This window comes from Erythrolamprus reginae, chromosome 5 (genome assembly GCF_031021105.1).
Source record: "Erythrolamprus reginae isolate rEryReg1 chromosome 5, rEryReg1.hap1, whole genome shotgun sequence".
NCBI lineage: Eukaryota > Metazoa > Chordata > Lepidosauria > Squamata > Dipsadidae > Erythrolamprus > Erythrolamprus reginae.
The window spans coordinates 54,531,758-54,547,259 of NC_091954.1; the positions used below are offsets into that span (position 1 = coordinate 54,531,758).

The 15,502-nt window shown below is 41.3% G+C and overlaps 1 protein-coding gene across 1 annotated transcript in view; it reads left to right on the forward strand.

Moving 5' to 3' along the window:
- Positions 1-15,502, forward strand: part of HSPA12A (heat shock protein family A (Hsp70) member 12A) — a 58,242-nt gene that overhangs the window by 8,963 nt on the left and 33,777 nt on the right. Inside the window, exons 2-3 of the mRNA XM_070754215.1 lie at positions 5,797-5,882; positions 7,474-7,601. Of these exons, the coding sequence (XP_070610316.1) occupies positions 5,797-5,882; positions 7,474-7,601 (214 nt within the window). The remainder of the gene's footprint in view (positions 1-5,796; positions 5,883-7,473; positions 7,602-15,502) is intronic.

The following is a 15,502-nucleotide window of genomic DNA, read 5'->3' on the forward strand; positions in this document are numbered from 1 at the left end:
TGAATCCCGCCCCTCTCCAAGGACTCGGGGCAGGATACAAATCCGATAGATAGATAGATAGATAGATAGATAGATAGATAGATAGATAGATAGATAGATAGATAGATAGATGGATGTTCTGCCGGGCTCTATGGTATGAGTCTCCTGAAAATTCAAGGGTACAAATTTCAGACACACACACACTTGAAAGTTCAAAAACAATGTTCTTTATCACAAAAATTCAAAAGAAACAAAGCACTCTTTTCGTATTGCAAAGAGCACTCGTCCCAAAACAACCTGGTAGTCTGTACAATCCCCTTAATCAGTCCTTAAGTACTTAGCTAGCAGCTGTGAAGGAACGTCACAGCCCTCCTTCTTCCACGAAGTGAAGCACACACACTTTGCTCTGCTTTGGTTTCAAAGTCATGAAAAATCAACAAAGTACGGAAACAACAAGGCACGGTCCTGAAGAACAACGATCAGATAATCTTCCACAACGCCCAAGCCAGCATGCTGCTATTTATATCAGCAGCTCTAATTACTGGAGCCCCACCCAAACACAGGTGGCCTCTCTTATCTCCTGTAATATTTCTTCAATTGGTCTCTTCTGTGCATAATTCTGGGCATGCGTGGGTCTAACACTTCCTCATCCGAATCGACCGAAGATAATGGAGATTGGCTTCCTGGGCTGTGTGCCAAGCCCCCATCTTCCAAGTCACCCCCACCTTTGCCCGAGGAAACTGCACTACCTGACTCTGTCGGCAATAAAACAGGCCTATGACATGTTGATGTTTCCCCTGCATCCACCTCCACATTCCTTGGGGCAGGAGCTGGGCCAGAGCCAACCACAACAATAGATAGATAGCATAAGGAGATGCCTGTGTGTGAGGGAACGAGCATGCACGCAAAATGTTGCAATGCAAACTGGTGGGGAAGGTAAGTGGATCCACCCCTGAGGACCATCTTGTGTATAATGAAGATATATGGTTGATATATATATTATAGCTGAATAATTTCCAAAGTCTTCACCCATCCAGGAAATACATTCTACTCTTGGTATCAATAATGAGAACTAATGCATCACTGTTACATGAAACAAGAATTATTCCAGTTTGTTCAATGGGATTTGTTTCTCTGTGCGTATAGAGCATTTTGGCAGTGTGGTGGCACAATGATTAAGATGTGAGGCTTGTCGACTGGAAAGCTGGCAGCCCGGGTTTGGGACCTGGGCACCATGTGACAGGATGAGCTCCTGTCATTGCCCCAGCTGCTGCCAACGTAGCAATTTGAAAAGCATGCAAATGCGAGTAGATAAAGAAGTACAATTTCAGTGAGTAGGTAACCGCTTCATTATGTCCTGCTGGTCACATGGCCATGGAAATGTCTTTGGACAGCACTGACTCAGTGACCTTGAAAAAGAGATGAGCACTGCTACCTATAATTGGCAACAACTAGTGGAGTAAAATCTGCAGGGACTTCTTTACCTTTTTTTAAATGGAGCATTTTGGCTTTGTCATTATAAGAACTCTTACTACAAAAAGTGGTTTCACTGAAGTCAGTGAAAGTTGAGAAACTTTTGTTCATTTGAGTTGAAAGAATCTGGGGAAACATGCATACATAACTTACACTGAAGTAGTAGGTCATTAAAGAGCAACAAAAGAAGCACTGTAAAGTTTTTAAATTAAAAATGCTGCAAAATAAATGGAAGCCAAGAGCTGTTATGCAAAGGAAAAAATGTGTTTTTGTCTTCATGGCATTTCGGAAAACTTTTAAGTGAACCAACTTAATTTGGTTTCATATTTTGCTATACAGATGGCCGATACCTAGAGACCAAATCAGACGGAAGCACACAATTGCTGTTATGCAAGCTTATTTCTTGAATGCAACTACTTTACATGGCATTTTTCTAAACAGCCCCCACCCCACCCACTTGTTGTGATTATAGGATGTGTGATTCATTGTGGTAACTGTGGAAACTCAGAGGAAACTTGCTATATTTGCTAGTATGAGCTAACATAGAATACATTCTATTCCAGAAAGCTCAAATCAGTTTCTTCCTTTTGAAATGAAAATAATGCAAATGTGTAAAACTTTATTTGGAGATGCAATCAAATATTGAAATTAAATCACATCTCCAAACTGAAATCAGAAAATTGAATTGTTGAATGTTATCAGATGCTTATGAAACAGTGGAAAATTGAATTAGTTTTCTGTTGGCTCATTCAAAGATCAGAGCCAATCTATATATTCCTAGAAAATAATAGTGACACAAGAAATACCATATTTTTTGGAGTATAAGATGCACATTTTTACCTCTCAAAAGAGAGTGAAAACTTGGGTGCATCTTCTCTACCAAATGTAGCCCCGCCCAGCCATCCCCACCCTTTGGCCTCTGACCCCCAGCAATTTACGTCCTTGCAGCAAACAAAACTGAACCTGTTAAGCCAAGCAACTCATTATCAGCTTCCCGCCCCTCATTTGATTTGAGGCTGCCATGTACTAAACTGAAAGTGAAATTAGCTGCAAGGAGGCAAGTCAATAACTATAAATATCTGTAGAATGTTCAAATTATTATATTTATTTATTAAAAATTGCTTTATTATTCTAGACAACAAAATGAAAAAGCTTTTTAAAATAAATACTTAATCTGAAGAGGCCTAGTGGTATTGTATCTTCTTTTAAACAGCAGAGAATAACTATACTTCCAGAAAGCCACACCAGTTTTAACAGGATCTGTACAAGTATAATCTGAAATATAACAATATCCAGTTTTAGTATAAAGATAAGGCAACTGAGTTAAACCTTGACTTAGTCATGTTTGGAGTAGATCAATTTAAATAATTGGGAGGCATTAGTGTGACTACATTTAAGAAAGCTTTCTGGAATTAATATACTGTACTGCCCTAATGTACATTTCTCCAATTTGTTGCTATTTCTATGGGTCAGACACTCATGCCCAGAAATACACAGCAAGCAGTGTATACCAGGGGTCTCCAACCGCCGGTCCGCGGACCGGGACCGGGCCGTTGGGGGTTTTCAGCCGGTCCGCGGCGCCAGGGCCCCCTCGGCCTTTCCGCGCTGCCCACCGCCCGCCCGATTTGCCCCCTCTGCTCCTCTGCCACCTCCTGCCTTTCACCGCAGCTCCTCCCGCACCCGGAACGCACGCCCTGCCCGCCTCACATTTGCCGAGAGGACTTTCGCCCCGGGCTCTCAGCAAGGGGGCTGCATGAGAGGCGGGGCCGGCGGAAGGTGATATTCAATGTCGGGGGCGCACGGGCGGTTTTGCGCGCGCTCCCTATCTCCCTGCTAGCCCACTCGGAATACTGTATTCAAAATAAGAAAAGCCTTCGCCGGCAAAGGCTTTTCTTATTTTGAATACGTATTCCGAGTGGGCTAGCAGGGAGATAGGGAGCGCGCGCAAAACCGCCCATGCGCCCCCGACATTGAATATCACCTTCCGCCGGCCCCGCCTCTCATGCAGCCCCCTTGCTGAGAGCCCGGGGCGAAAGTCCTCTCGGCAAATGTGAGGCGGGCAGGGCGTGCGCGCGTCACCGCTGAGAAGAACGGAGAGAGAACGAGAGTGAGTGAAAGCAACAGACAGCAAGATAGAGAGAAAGTGAGAAAGAGAGAGTGAGAGAAAGGGGGGGAGAGAAAGAGATAGCAAGAGAGAGAGAACAAGAGAGAGAAAGAGCGTGAGAAACAAAACAAGAGAGAAAGAGTGAGAGAGAGAGAAAGCAAAAGAGACAGAAAGAAAACAAGAGAGAGAAAGTGAGAAGAAGAGAGAGAAAGAGGGGGAGAGAGAGAGAAAGAGAGAGGGGGGAGAGAGAGAAAGAGAGGGAGAAAGAGAGGGAAAGGGGGGAGAGATAGCAAGAGAGGGAGAGAGAAAGAGAGAGGGAAAGGGGGAGAGAGGGGGGAGAGAAAGAGGAGATAAAGGAAGAGGAGAGAGAGAAAGGAAGAGAAAGAAAGAAAGAGGGATAGAAAGAGAGAGAGAGTGAGAGATGCTCAGTGAGCCTTTCTTTGAAGTTGCCTTTCTTTCTTTCTCTTTCTTTCTTTCTTGCTCTTTTTCTTTCTCTCTTTTACCTTTCCTTCCTCTATTTCTTTTCTTTCTCCTTCCTACCTTCTTCCCTCCCTCCCTCCAGTCCTTCCTCTCTTAAGTTTCCTTGCTTCCTTCCTCTGTTCCTGTCCCTTCCCTCTTTCCTTCTTTCTTCCTTCCTTCCTTCCTTTCCTCCCTTCCTTTCCTCCCTCCATTTCTTGCTTTCCTTTTCCTTCCTCCCTTCTTTCCTCCCTCATTCCCTTCTTTCACTCCTTCCTCTCTTACTCTCCCCTTTCACACCTTTCTTTGCTTCTTTGCACCCTTCTTCTGTTCCTGTACCTTCCCTCTTTCCTTCCTTCCTTCCCACCCTCCGTCCATTCATTCACCCATTCCTCTCTTGATCGCCCCTTTTACGGCGCCGCTGACAGCTAGCTCCCCCCCCCCACCGGGCCATGGAAAACTGGTCTAGCTGAAAGCCGGTCCCTGGTGCAAAAAAGGTTGGGGACCTCTGGTGTATACCATATCTGCTGTTTGCTGGGAGGCAGAATTTTCCCCCTTGTTTTTCTCCCCCAAAACTGAGGTGTATCTTATACTTCAGTGCTTCTTATACAGTGGTACCTCTACTTACGAACTTAATTTGTTCTTTTACCAGGTTCTTAAGTAGAAAAGTTTGTAAGAAGCAATTTTCCCCATAGGAATCAATGTAAAAGCAAATAATGAGTGTAATTGGGAAAACCACAGGGAGAGTGGAGGCCCTGTTTCCTCTCAGAAGATTCCTAGAGAGGCCCCATGGAGGCGTCTCCCTGCCTTTTCTGGGCCTGTTTCCTCCCAGGAGATTCCAAGAGAGGCTCCACAGAGGCTTCTTCCCGCCTTTTCCAGCCATTTTCTCCCACGAGATTCCTAGAGAGGCCCCATGGAGGCTTCTCCCTGCCTTTTCCGGTTACAGTTTCAGAGGCTCGGGCTGTAAGTGGAAAATGGTTCTTGAGAAGAGGCAAAAACACCCGGTTCTTAGCTAGAAAAGTTTGTAAGTAGAGGCATTTGTAGGTAGAGGTACTACTGTATTCTGAAAAACATGGTATAATTTGATTTCTCAGCTTATGATCTCACTAAATAAAAGCAAATGCTTTAAGGAGAGGCTGCCCTTGTAAGCTGAAGCACCCTGCTTCTAGCATTATAGCAATTATGGAACAAGATATTTCTCCTAATTCCTATCTTTGTCAAGATGCACAATTAGAAGCCTCAAGGAAGAGTTGCATCCTTTGTTGACAGTTGCCTGACGTGGTTTGAATCATTGGCATATGCTTCCTGCCCTTTGAGCCAGCAGGGCAATCCATTTGTTCTGCATCTTTTTATATTCTATTTGATTTGTTTTATTCATATTTTATGTTGCTGCATTAGCCAATATTAGCAACCTTTATTTCTGCCTGAAGATAATTAAATAGTCACAAGTTCCCAAGCATCTTGGAATTTAACCCAAACTCCTGAAGAAAAGAAGATGGAATGGAGGGGGTGTGGAAACAACTCCCCCTACCATATCTACCCTTAGGGTCTTAGTCAAAATGAATAGTCCATTTTATTCATGGTTAGAAGAATGGTATTTAAATTTTAAATGACCGTGGCATTAATGACTGAGATCAGTAATGTAGAAGATTGTTATGTGTATTGCTTTGGTTATTCTCTGGCTGCGAACCAACTCGGCAGTGTGAATGGGTGCCTTTAGGGATTGCCCATTTTTCCTCTTTGAAAGATGCTGAGTTCAATCAAACACTTCCATTTTCTTTCAGATGCAGTTTCAACATCTGCCTATGCATCTCCAGCAAGAAGTTTAGGAGATCCAGGAATCACACCGTTGTCTCCTTCCCATATTGCGGTAAGATTGATCATCTATGCAGGGAGTCCCCAACTTGCAGCAGTTCATTTCGTGACGGTTCAAAGTTACAGTGCCACTGAAAAACTCAACTTAATGAGTGTTGTTCAGACTTAATGATCCATTGTGGCGTCCTTGTGGTCCCGTGATGAAAATTTAAATGCTTGGCTGACTCATATTTATGACAGTTGCATATCAATGTCAGTGGGGAAGCTAGATTCACTAGCAATCATGTTACAGTGATTCACTTAGTGGTGGCAAGAAAGGTCATAAAATGGCAATATTCACTTAATGTCTCCCTTTATAACAGAAATTTTGGGCTCAATTGTGATCATAAATTGAGGGCTACCTATATTGGCTTTCTCCAATCTAATATTTTATAAATGTATTGCATGTCAGCTCTTAAAATCCCTAGTCCAGTGATGGCGAACCTATGGTCCCGCAATATAGAGTGCTGGTGAGACCACATTTGGAATACTGTGTTCAATTCTGGAGACCTCACCTACAAAAAATTGACAAAATTGAACGGGTCCAAAGACGGGCTACAAGAATGGTGGAAGGTCTTAAGCATAAAACGTATCAGGAAAGACTTAATGAACTCAATCTGTATAGTCTGGAGGACAGAAGGAAAAGTGGGGACATGATCGAAACATTTAAATATGTTAAAGGGTTAAATAAGATCCAGGAGGGAAGTGTTTTTAATAGGAAAGTGAACACAAGAACAAGGGGACACAATCTGAAGTTAGTTGGGGGAAAGATCAAAAGCAACATGAGAAAATATTATTTTACTGAAAGAGTAGTAGATCCTTGGAACAAACTTCTAGCAGACGTGGTTGATAAATCCACAGTAACTGAATTTAAACATGCCTGGGACAAAAATATATCCATCCTAAGATAAAATACAGAAAATAGTATAAGGGCAGACTAGATGGACCATGAGGTCTTTTTCTGCCGCCAGTCTTTTATGTTTCTATGTTTCTATGGCATGGGTGCCACAGGTAGCACACACAGCCATATCTGCTGTTACATGAACAGTTGCCCTAGCTCAGCTGCAACGTGCATGTGTGTGCCAGCCAGCTGATTTCTGGCTTACACAGAGACTCTAGGAGGGCGTTTTTGGCTTCCAGAAAGCCTCTGGGGGAATGGGGAAGCCTTTGGGCCTGTGTAGGGCAAAACACGAGCTTACTGGGCACACCAGAAGTTGGGAAACAGGCTGTTTCTGGCATCCAGAGGGCCTCCGCATTGAATTATGGATGTGGGCACTCTCGCATGCGTGCTAGCGAGTGCACACGCTCTTTCAGCCCATGAGGAAAGAAAGGTTTGCCATCCCTGCCCTCGTCAATATGACCAAATAATTATTATCACCATTGTCACCACCATGAAAATCTATGTGGTTGCTAGGAGTCAAAGATGATTTGATAGCGCATAATTATTATTATTTCAAAAACATTACAACATTTATTGTTTAAAAGGTCAGTCTTGTTGGCGAATTATTTTGGTCTTCGGCTCCTTAAATGTATTAAAGGACAATTAATCAAAGCCAGTAATGTTTACAACTCCTTCTTGAACCATCCCGTTTCTGTTCTTTGGACAGAAGGACTCAGATGCAAACGATGCTGAGGAGCAGACATTTATTGTTGTGGTGGCTGTTGACTTTGGCACAACTTCCAGTGGCTACGCTTACAGCTTCACCAAGGAACCCGAATGTATTCATGTCATGAGGTGAGGATCTATATCCCGACCTTGGTGCTTGGAGCTGTATGATTAGTATATTTTTATTAAGGGGACTCGAGAAATGAGGTGGTGCAGTGGTTAGAGTGCAGTACTGCAGGCTACTTCTGCTGACCGCCGGCTGCCTGCAATTTGGCTGTTCAAATCTCACCAGGCTCACAGTTGACTCAGCCTTCCATCCTTCTGAGATGGGCAAAATGAGGACTCAAATTGTTGAGGGCAATATGCTGGCTCTGTAAACTTCTTAGAGTAGGCTGTAAAGCCCTGTGAAGTGATATTTAAGTCTAGATGGTCTTGGTATAAGTGCTATTAACTTATCATGCAGTGGGCAAAGTGAAATATAGAGAGCTATGTTATTTAGTGATAAAACTGCTGGTTTGATTAGTGCTTATTTTAACTACAGATAGGGATGCCTTTTGATTTTATCTGCCTAAATGAATGTTGAAATATCTAAAAGCCACACTAAATTATTATTTCTGAGTGAGTGTAACCCAATGGAGGCAGGAAGACTTCCTGATTCCTATATTTAGGAAGAAACCTATCACAGAATCTCTGAAATGTGAGAATTCCATCTCAGTGTATTGGCCCTTACACATCCTGTCTTTGCATCAAAAGCCTATTCTGATTTTCTATAGAGTAGAATTGAATTAGTATATTGATTATACCTATCCCCCACCCACAAACTACTGAATGACCTAAACTATTATATTACATGTTAATCTGTATTGAAAACAAAAATATATGTTATAATGCACATCACAGCTCCTAAGCCCCAAATACCCTGTCAGGATGGCTCCACTCACGAATCCCAGCGACCGGTCAGGTCCCACAGAGTTGGCCTCTAGGTCCCGTCGACTAAACAATGTCATCTGGCGGGACCCAGGGGAAGAGCCTTCTCTGTGGTGGCACCGACCCTCTGGAATCAGCTCCCTCCAGAGATTAGAACTGCCCCTACCCTCCTTGCCTTTCGTAAACTCCTCAAAACCCACCTCTGTTGTCAAGCGTGGGGGAACTGAGACATCTCCCCCTGCCTATGTAGTTTTAGTGCATGATATGACTGTATGTATGTTTTTATATTGGGGTTCCTTATTTTTAGATTTTTAAAATGTACAATTGCTATTTTAAATTTTAAATTATTAGATTTGTCAATATATATCGTTTTTTAACACTGTTGTGACCCGCCCCGAGTCTGCGGAGAGGGGCGGCATACAAATCTAATAAATAATAATAATAATAATAATAATAATAATAATAATAATAATAATAATAATAATTTAAGAAAAGTAAAACCCAGAGTCCATTTTGAACTTTAAAAGTAAACATTACTAAATCAGAAGTGAATGCATCAGAAGCAAAGCAAAGTCTGAGGAAGAAGGCGCGATAGTTGCCCATATCAAAGTATCCCACTTGCCCCCCTTTGGGAAACAAACAATCCCCATTGTCCATTTTTGTCAGGTGAGCGCATCTCCATCGTTGCATCATGCTTATGGAGTTCACACCACTAACGGACCTCCTTATCACCTCTTCTCAGGGAAAATAAAACTCCGCTGGCCTTCACCAGACGAAACAAAACTTAATAGGACCCCTCCGTAAAACTACCCCTCCAAAATTCCAAAATACCTACCCCACCCCACAACGTTACTTATGACAGCTGAAGTGTAGTTGAAGGATGAAACATAGTGAGGCTGACACATCCTCTTTGCAAGTAGGAGAATAATCACTGCAATATAGGACCTTCAGCCCTAGAGAGGTTGGACATTGTCAAAAACCTTCAAGAAAAACTTGCATAAGTTTTTTGATTTTGAAATTTGAATGGATGCTATGTGACCAGCCTTAAGTCAAGACCTACCTATATACAGTCTTGTGATGCTGTACCCTGACCCTGTGTCGTTTCCAAGGACTGAGTGGTCTGATTTCTAGATCAGGGACTGGGTCATCTGATCCAGTGTAAGAAGTCCTTGACATACAAGGTTTGGGTAAGGCAAGAAATTTATTTGTTTGATTGATTTATATGCTTTCCCTCTCTGAGGATTCAGGGCGGCTTACAGCATATAACTTGTTGCTTGTATCCTAAGATTTGTATTCATATTGATTGTTTCTTCATTGCTTATTTGACCCCTATGACAATCATTAAGTGTTGTACCACATGATTCTTGACAAATGTATCTTTTTCTTTTATATACACTGAGAGCATATGCACCAAGACAAATTCCTTGTGTGTCCCATCATACTTGGCCAATAAAGAATTCTAATTCTAATTCTAATATAAAAGAAAAAAATAATACAAATGAGAAACGAGAATTTTCCTGCAAACTCAGACTTCCATAGTTAGAAATGGAATGACCAATACTGTAATGCAATGTATTTCCTTTAAAAAAAAACAAAACACCTCCCACCCAAAAAACCTTAGAGTCGATTTTTCCCTGTGATTTGCAATGTTCCATTAATCTGCAATGAAAAACAAATCATAAAAAAAGTTGTGAATTGTGAATACTGAATCAAATCTGAACATTAGTTCCAAAGTGAAAACTGAATCAGTGTGAAATACTATATTATCAAGTAGTATTTAGCCATCCAAACTATGAAGTTCATAAAAATGAACGTAAGAAATCCCAACAGCGGTTCTTGTGAGTTTTTCTTTTTCAGAATTGTATCTAGAAACCTTTTAAAAAATAAACAAACAAACAAACAAACAAACAAATAAATGGAATAAAAAAGTATGGCAGTTAAGTACGGCTTATGTTTATTAAACTGTGATAACTGGTAATGTATTTTTTGGACTATAAGATGAATCCGAGTATAAAACACACTTCAAAATTGAAGAGGAAAACAAGAAAAAAAAAGGTTTTGGCCTTTTGTGTGTCCGGTTTTTGCCCTCCCCAGCTTCCAGGAGCACCCTGCATGCCTCCCAAACCCTCTGTGCATCCTGTTTTTGCAAAAAAAAAAACCAGATCAATTTTTGCAAAAAAGGGTTCTGTTTTTGGTCTCCCAAACCTCCTCTGCGTTCCATTTTTGCCCTCAGAAGCACTCCGCAGGCCTCACAACCCCTTAAACAGGACGTGCAGGTTGGTGGGGGAAAGTTGGGAGGCCAAAAACGGCTGTGTTCAGTTTATAAGATGCACAAACATTTCCACCCACTTTTTTGGGAGGGGGAGAGGGCCTCTTATAGTCCAAAGAAATATGGTAGATAGAATTGTAAAGTCAATATTTACGTAATCAGTGTACATTGGAAGAGGTTTATCACGGGAAACGTCATTTCTTGCTACGTTATATCTAAGCATGTTTACATTAAAATAAAACAAAGTTAGTTCTATCTTATTCTTCTTCATTACCTCTCATCCTTCCACAGTGTTCTTACTGTCTTGCAGTGATCCTTTTCTACTATTCATTTTCAATAAAAGGACAAAATTACCTTCTTGTCACTATTGGTAACACAGCCATAGAGAAATCAATGGAGTGAATTGGGAGATGTGTAATTGAGTGCGATGATTCTGGTAGGTTGTGATTGCAAAATTGTTAGCCCAAGCAAAATCACAGAGCTGGAAGGGTCAGTAAGCCAATCTCCTCTGCTATCCTATTCTATAAGATGTAAAACATTTGTTAGCTTCTTTCCAAAAGGAAGAAAACCCCCCGAGTATAGCTCCAAGGATTTGCCAGCCATTCTCCGTAACAGCAGTTATGAATACAAGTGCCACAACAGATTGCAATTTCTGTTATGACCTGGAGTACAGATAATCATAGAAAAATCTTATTCTTCCCTCCCGCTTTAAAACTGCAGGTGAAGTGGGGAGGGAAGCAGCAAAGGAAGAAAAATTAAAATGCCCTTAGTTGATGCTCACACTTTGTCATACTTTTTGTTCAGTTGTTGGACTAATATGGAAACAAATTAGCTTCTTTATGATATAAAATCCTCTTGCTTTTAATGTAGAGAAAGTGGTCCTTCTTAACTCCTTCACAGAGGCTTCTTGTTCATTGTGACTCAATGTAAGACATGACAAATAAAGTTAAAACACACACAAAAATGGGTCTGTCTTTGGGATGATAAACCTATCCAGTTGAGGATACTTAATTCATTTTAGAAAATAACTTCTATCAGTACATGGTTATGGTTGAATAGACTATGTATTCAAGAACTGGAGTGAGTGACTGGATTATTGTGTCATTGATTCATTTTTTTCTGGTTTAAAAAGTATATGACCTCCTCCACCACATTAACCTTTTATTTTAGTGTAGTACCTGTACACATTTTTAACTTTCTCATAGAAGAATAGAGTTGGAAGGGACCTTGGAAGTACTCTAGTCCAGCTCCCTACTCAATCAGGAGACTCTAGGCCATTTCAGATAAATGATTGTTCAGTCTTTCTGAAAACCTCTAGTGATGGAGCACTCACAACTTCTGAAAGCAAGTTGCTCCATTGGTTGATTGCTCTCATGGGGGGTCACTCACGAACGCCAATCCTAGAAAGAAGACTTGGACACATCTCTCTCTGGGTGAAATGACACAGTATTGAGCTGTGCACCTCCTTTTATTGGGGGAATATGCAAATGGGAATGATTACACATACATGTCAAGTGATATACAAACATCCAATAACGTAACTCTAAAAGATGACACAACTTCCGAGTCCTTCCTATCTCCATATGGCACGTAACCAGTTTCCACTGAGCAAATGTCTCTCATGGCCAATTTCCTGGGACCTTTTGTTGCTTAATACAACTATCTCCTGTTTACCACAAAGCAAGGTCTTTTATCACAGCCTTCGTCCTGTTTACCCCAGGCAATGTAAATTGCATCTTTTGATCACACAGTTCTTTTCCTGTCGACGCATTCTTGTTATCCGATGAGAGTTGCTTGAGCCGTTTTATGGCCAGTCACTTCCTTAAGCAGATTTCACCATTATCTCCGTGTCTCTCCTCCTTTCTTTTCATTCCGATTATACATTTTCCCATGGTGTCTCTTGAGGGTTTGTTATCTGCACTTCATATCGCCTGCTCTGTGATGTGTGCTATTGTTTGGCACCACATGCCATGTGCCCCCCTGGCATCGCTCTGCACCCCCCAGGGGGCCCGCCCTACTATTTCAGAATCACTGGATTAGACCCACCCAATTCCTGTAGCCAGCCATTCTTCATATGTTTTAGCCTCCTGCCCCCTAATCATTCTTGTTCCTCTTTTCTGCATTCTTTCCAGAATCTCAATGTCTTTTTTATAGACTTCTATAATTCCTGCTTCTTAACATTTCCCTGTTAACATCCAAGTGCGTAACAGAGAAGAGTGGCAGGGAAGACTTTTATTTATAGTGCTCGAAATGCATAATAAAAAGACTGGAGGCTTTGCCAAGGTTCCTTGATGCCGAGCAGAGATGTAGTGTAGGAGAATCAGCTTGGAGCAGAGTTGCAGAGATAGTGATACTAGGATGAGCCAGGGGGAAAATGTAACAGGCTGGATGAATAAATAAATAGGGACCACTGTTTCATCAGGTCTGAATCATTTCTCTTATCATTTATGTGCCCTTAGCCTTTGATAGTATTAAAATTAAAATGTCTGTAGAAGTAAATGGACAATGCTTTGTTAATAATACAAATCCAATAAATAATAATAATAATAATAATAATAATAATAATAAGCAATGCAACTTTTTTCTCACCACTGAAATTTCTTAAAATACAACTCTTATAAAATTAAACTAAAATAAGACTATAGGAAGCAGGGTTATAAGATGCTGGCTTTGCTTTGTGTAGACAAACACTCTTGATTAATTAGTAGCACTAGTTGACTAGTTTCACCTAAGTGCAAGATTGTGATTGTGCGTTTCAAGAGTTATCCCAAGTCAGTGCAGGATTTAAATGTTGGAATGTATTGGCCTTTTGTATTATCTAGTGCTATTATTCCTTGTGGTGGGGCAGGATTTATATTCTTAACAATTATTGTACATTAGAGGCTGGAACAAGCCAAAATCTAGGTCAGAATCTGTTCTTCTTTCCTAGTTTATAAGAAGGTAGAAAGGACTAGGGAAATCCCAACCTAAATCTGTCACAAGTTGTAGACCTTTCTTTTAGTAACATTTCACACAGTGTTACTCATCTTTACATCCTAAAGGAAGCAAAGAAATACAGGTTTTGCTATTATTAAATAAAAGCTGAGATTCTCTCCTAGCTGAATGTTGGGCACTGATGTGTACAGTCTGAGGCAGGGTGCATTGTCAATCCTTAAACATTGAGACCATCCGAGTTGAAGAAGGGTTTGGCAGAAAAATTCGTTCATATACTAAAGATAGCTCTGTGAATCTTAGCCACAGGGTGCAACCTATGTGCCTGACAGAACAGCACCGAGAAGGGATTCAAAAGGTTTATTGCAGTTAAAATAAGATTTAAAAAATGAGTCAAAATTACAGTTATTAAGATTCCCAATCAAAACAAAAAAATATTCTTTGCTTTGATTGTGCAGCTGGTGCGCAATACTTCACAAGCAGCAATCTGAATTCAGACTCTGAATGGCACAAAATGATGCATTTTAATCTCTTTTTTTAAAAAGCCATAACTCTCAGATTACCATGTGCCTCCACTGAAGTCTGATTCAAGATATTTGGATATTATTATCTACAGTTATCATTTGTTAATTTGATAGACTTCTACAATTTGTTTATCCCCCCACAAGCAAGCCACTGGGATTCTCTTTGCTCTATAATGAGCTCCTAATTATATATTGAGAAGGGAATTTCATGGCCTGAGAACAAAGGATGTTTTATTGCTAAGAAACAATTGTGCAGTGCTAATGTATTGACTCAAGAGTGCGAGATTATGACCTGTTAGTGTGCCCTTTTGACAAATGACCTCGCCAGAAAAGCCTAAGAGGTTTAGCTCAGTTGTGTTATTGACATGGTTAATAATAAATGGTATGCTGCAGCAAGGAGAAAAAAGCACAGTCATCCATAAAATATATTCTTATCTATCTCTTTATTGTTTGATTCATGAATGCAATCTGTTGTATTAAATAATAATAATAATAATAATAATAATAATAATAATAATTTATTGGATTTTTATGCTGCCCCTCTCCGTAGACTCGGGGCGGCTAACAACAATGATAAAAACAGCATGTGACAATCCAATAATAAAACAACTAAAACCCCTTATTATAAAACCAAACATACACACAGACATACCATGCGTAACTTGTAATGGCCATGGGGGAAGGAATATCTCAACTCCCCCATGCCTGGTGGTATAAATGAGTCCTGAGTAGTTTACAAAAGACAGGGAGGGTGGGGGCAATTCTAATCTCCAGGGGGAGTTGGTTCCAGAGGGCCGGGGCCGCCACAGAGAAGGCTCTTCCCCTGGGGCCTGCCAAATGACATTGTTTAGTCGACGGGACCCGGAGAAGGCCAACTCTGTGGGACCTTATCGGTCACTGGGATTTGTGCGGTAGCAGGCGGTTCCGGAGGTAGTTTGCTCCAAAGCCATGTAGGGCTTTAAAGGTCATGACCAACACTTTGAATTGTGACCGGAAACTGATCGGCAGCCAATACAAGCCACGGAGGGTTGAGGAAACATGGGCGAATCTTGGAAGCCCCACAATGGCTCTCGCAGCTGCGTTCTGCATGATCTGAAGTTTCCGAACACTTTTCAAAGGTAGCCCCATGTAGAGAGCGTTGCAGTAATTGAACCTCGAGGTTATGAGGGCATGAGTGACTGTGAGCAGTGACTCCCTGTCCAAATAGGGCCACAACTGGTGCACCAGGCGAACCTGGGTGAACGCCCCCCTCGCCACAGCCAAAAGATGATGTTCCAATGTCAGCTGTGAATCGAGGAGGACGCCCAAGTTGCGAACCCTCTCTGAGGGGGTCAGTAGTTCCCCCCCAGGGTAATGGACGGACAGATAGAATTGTCTTT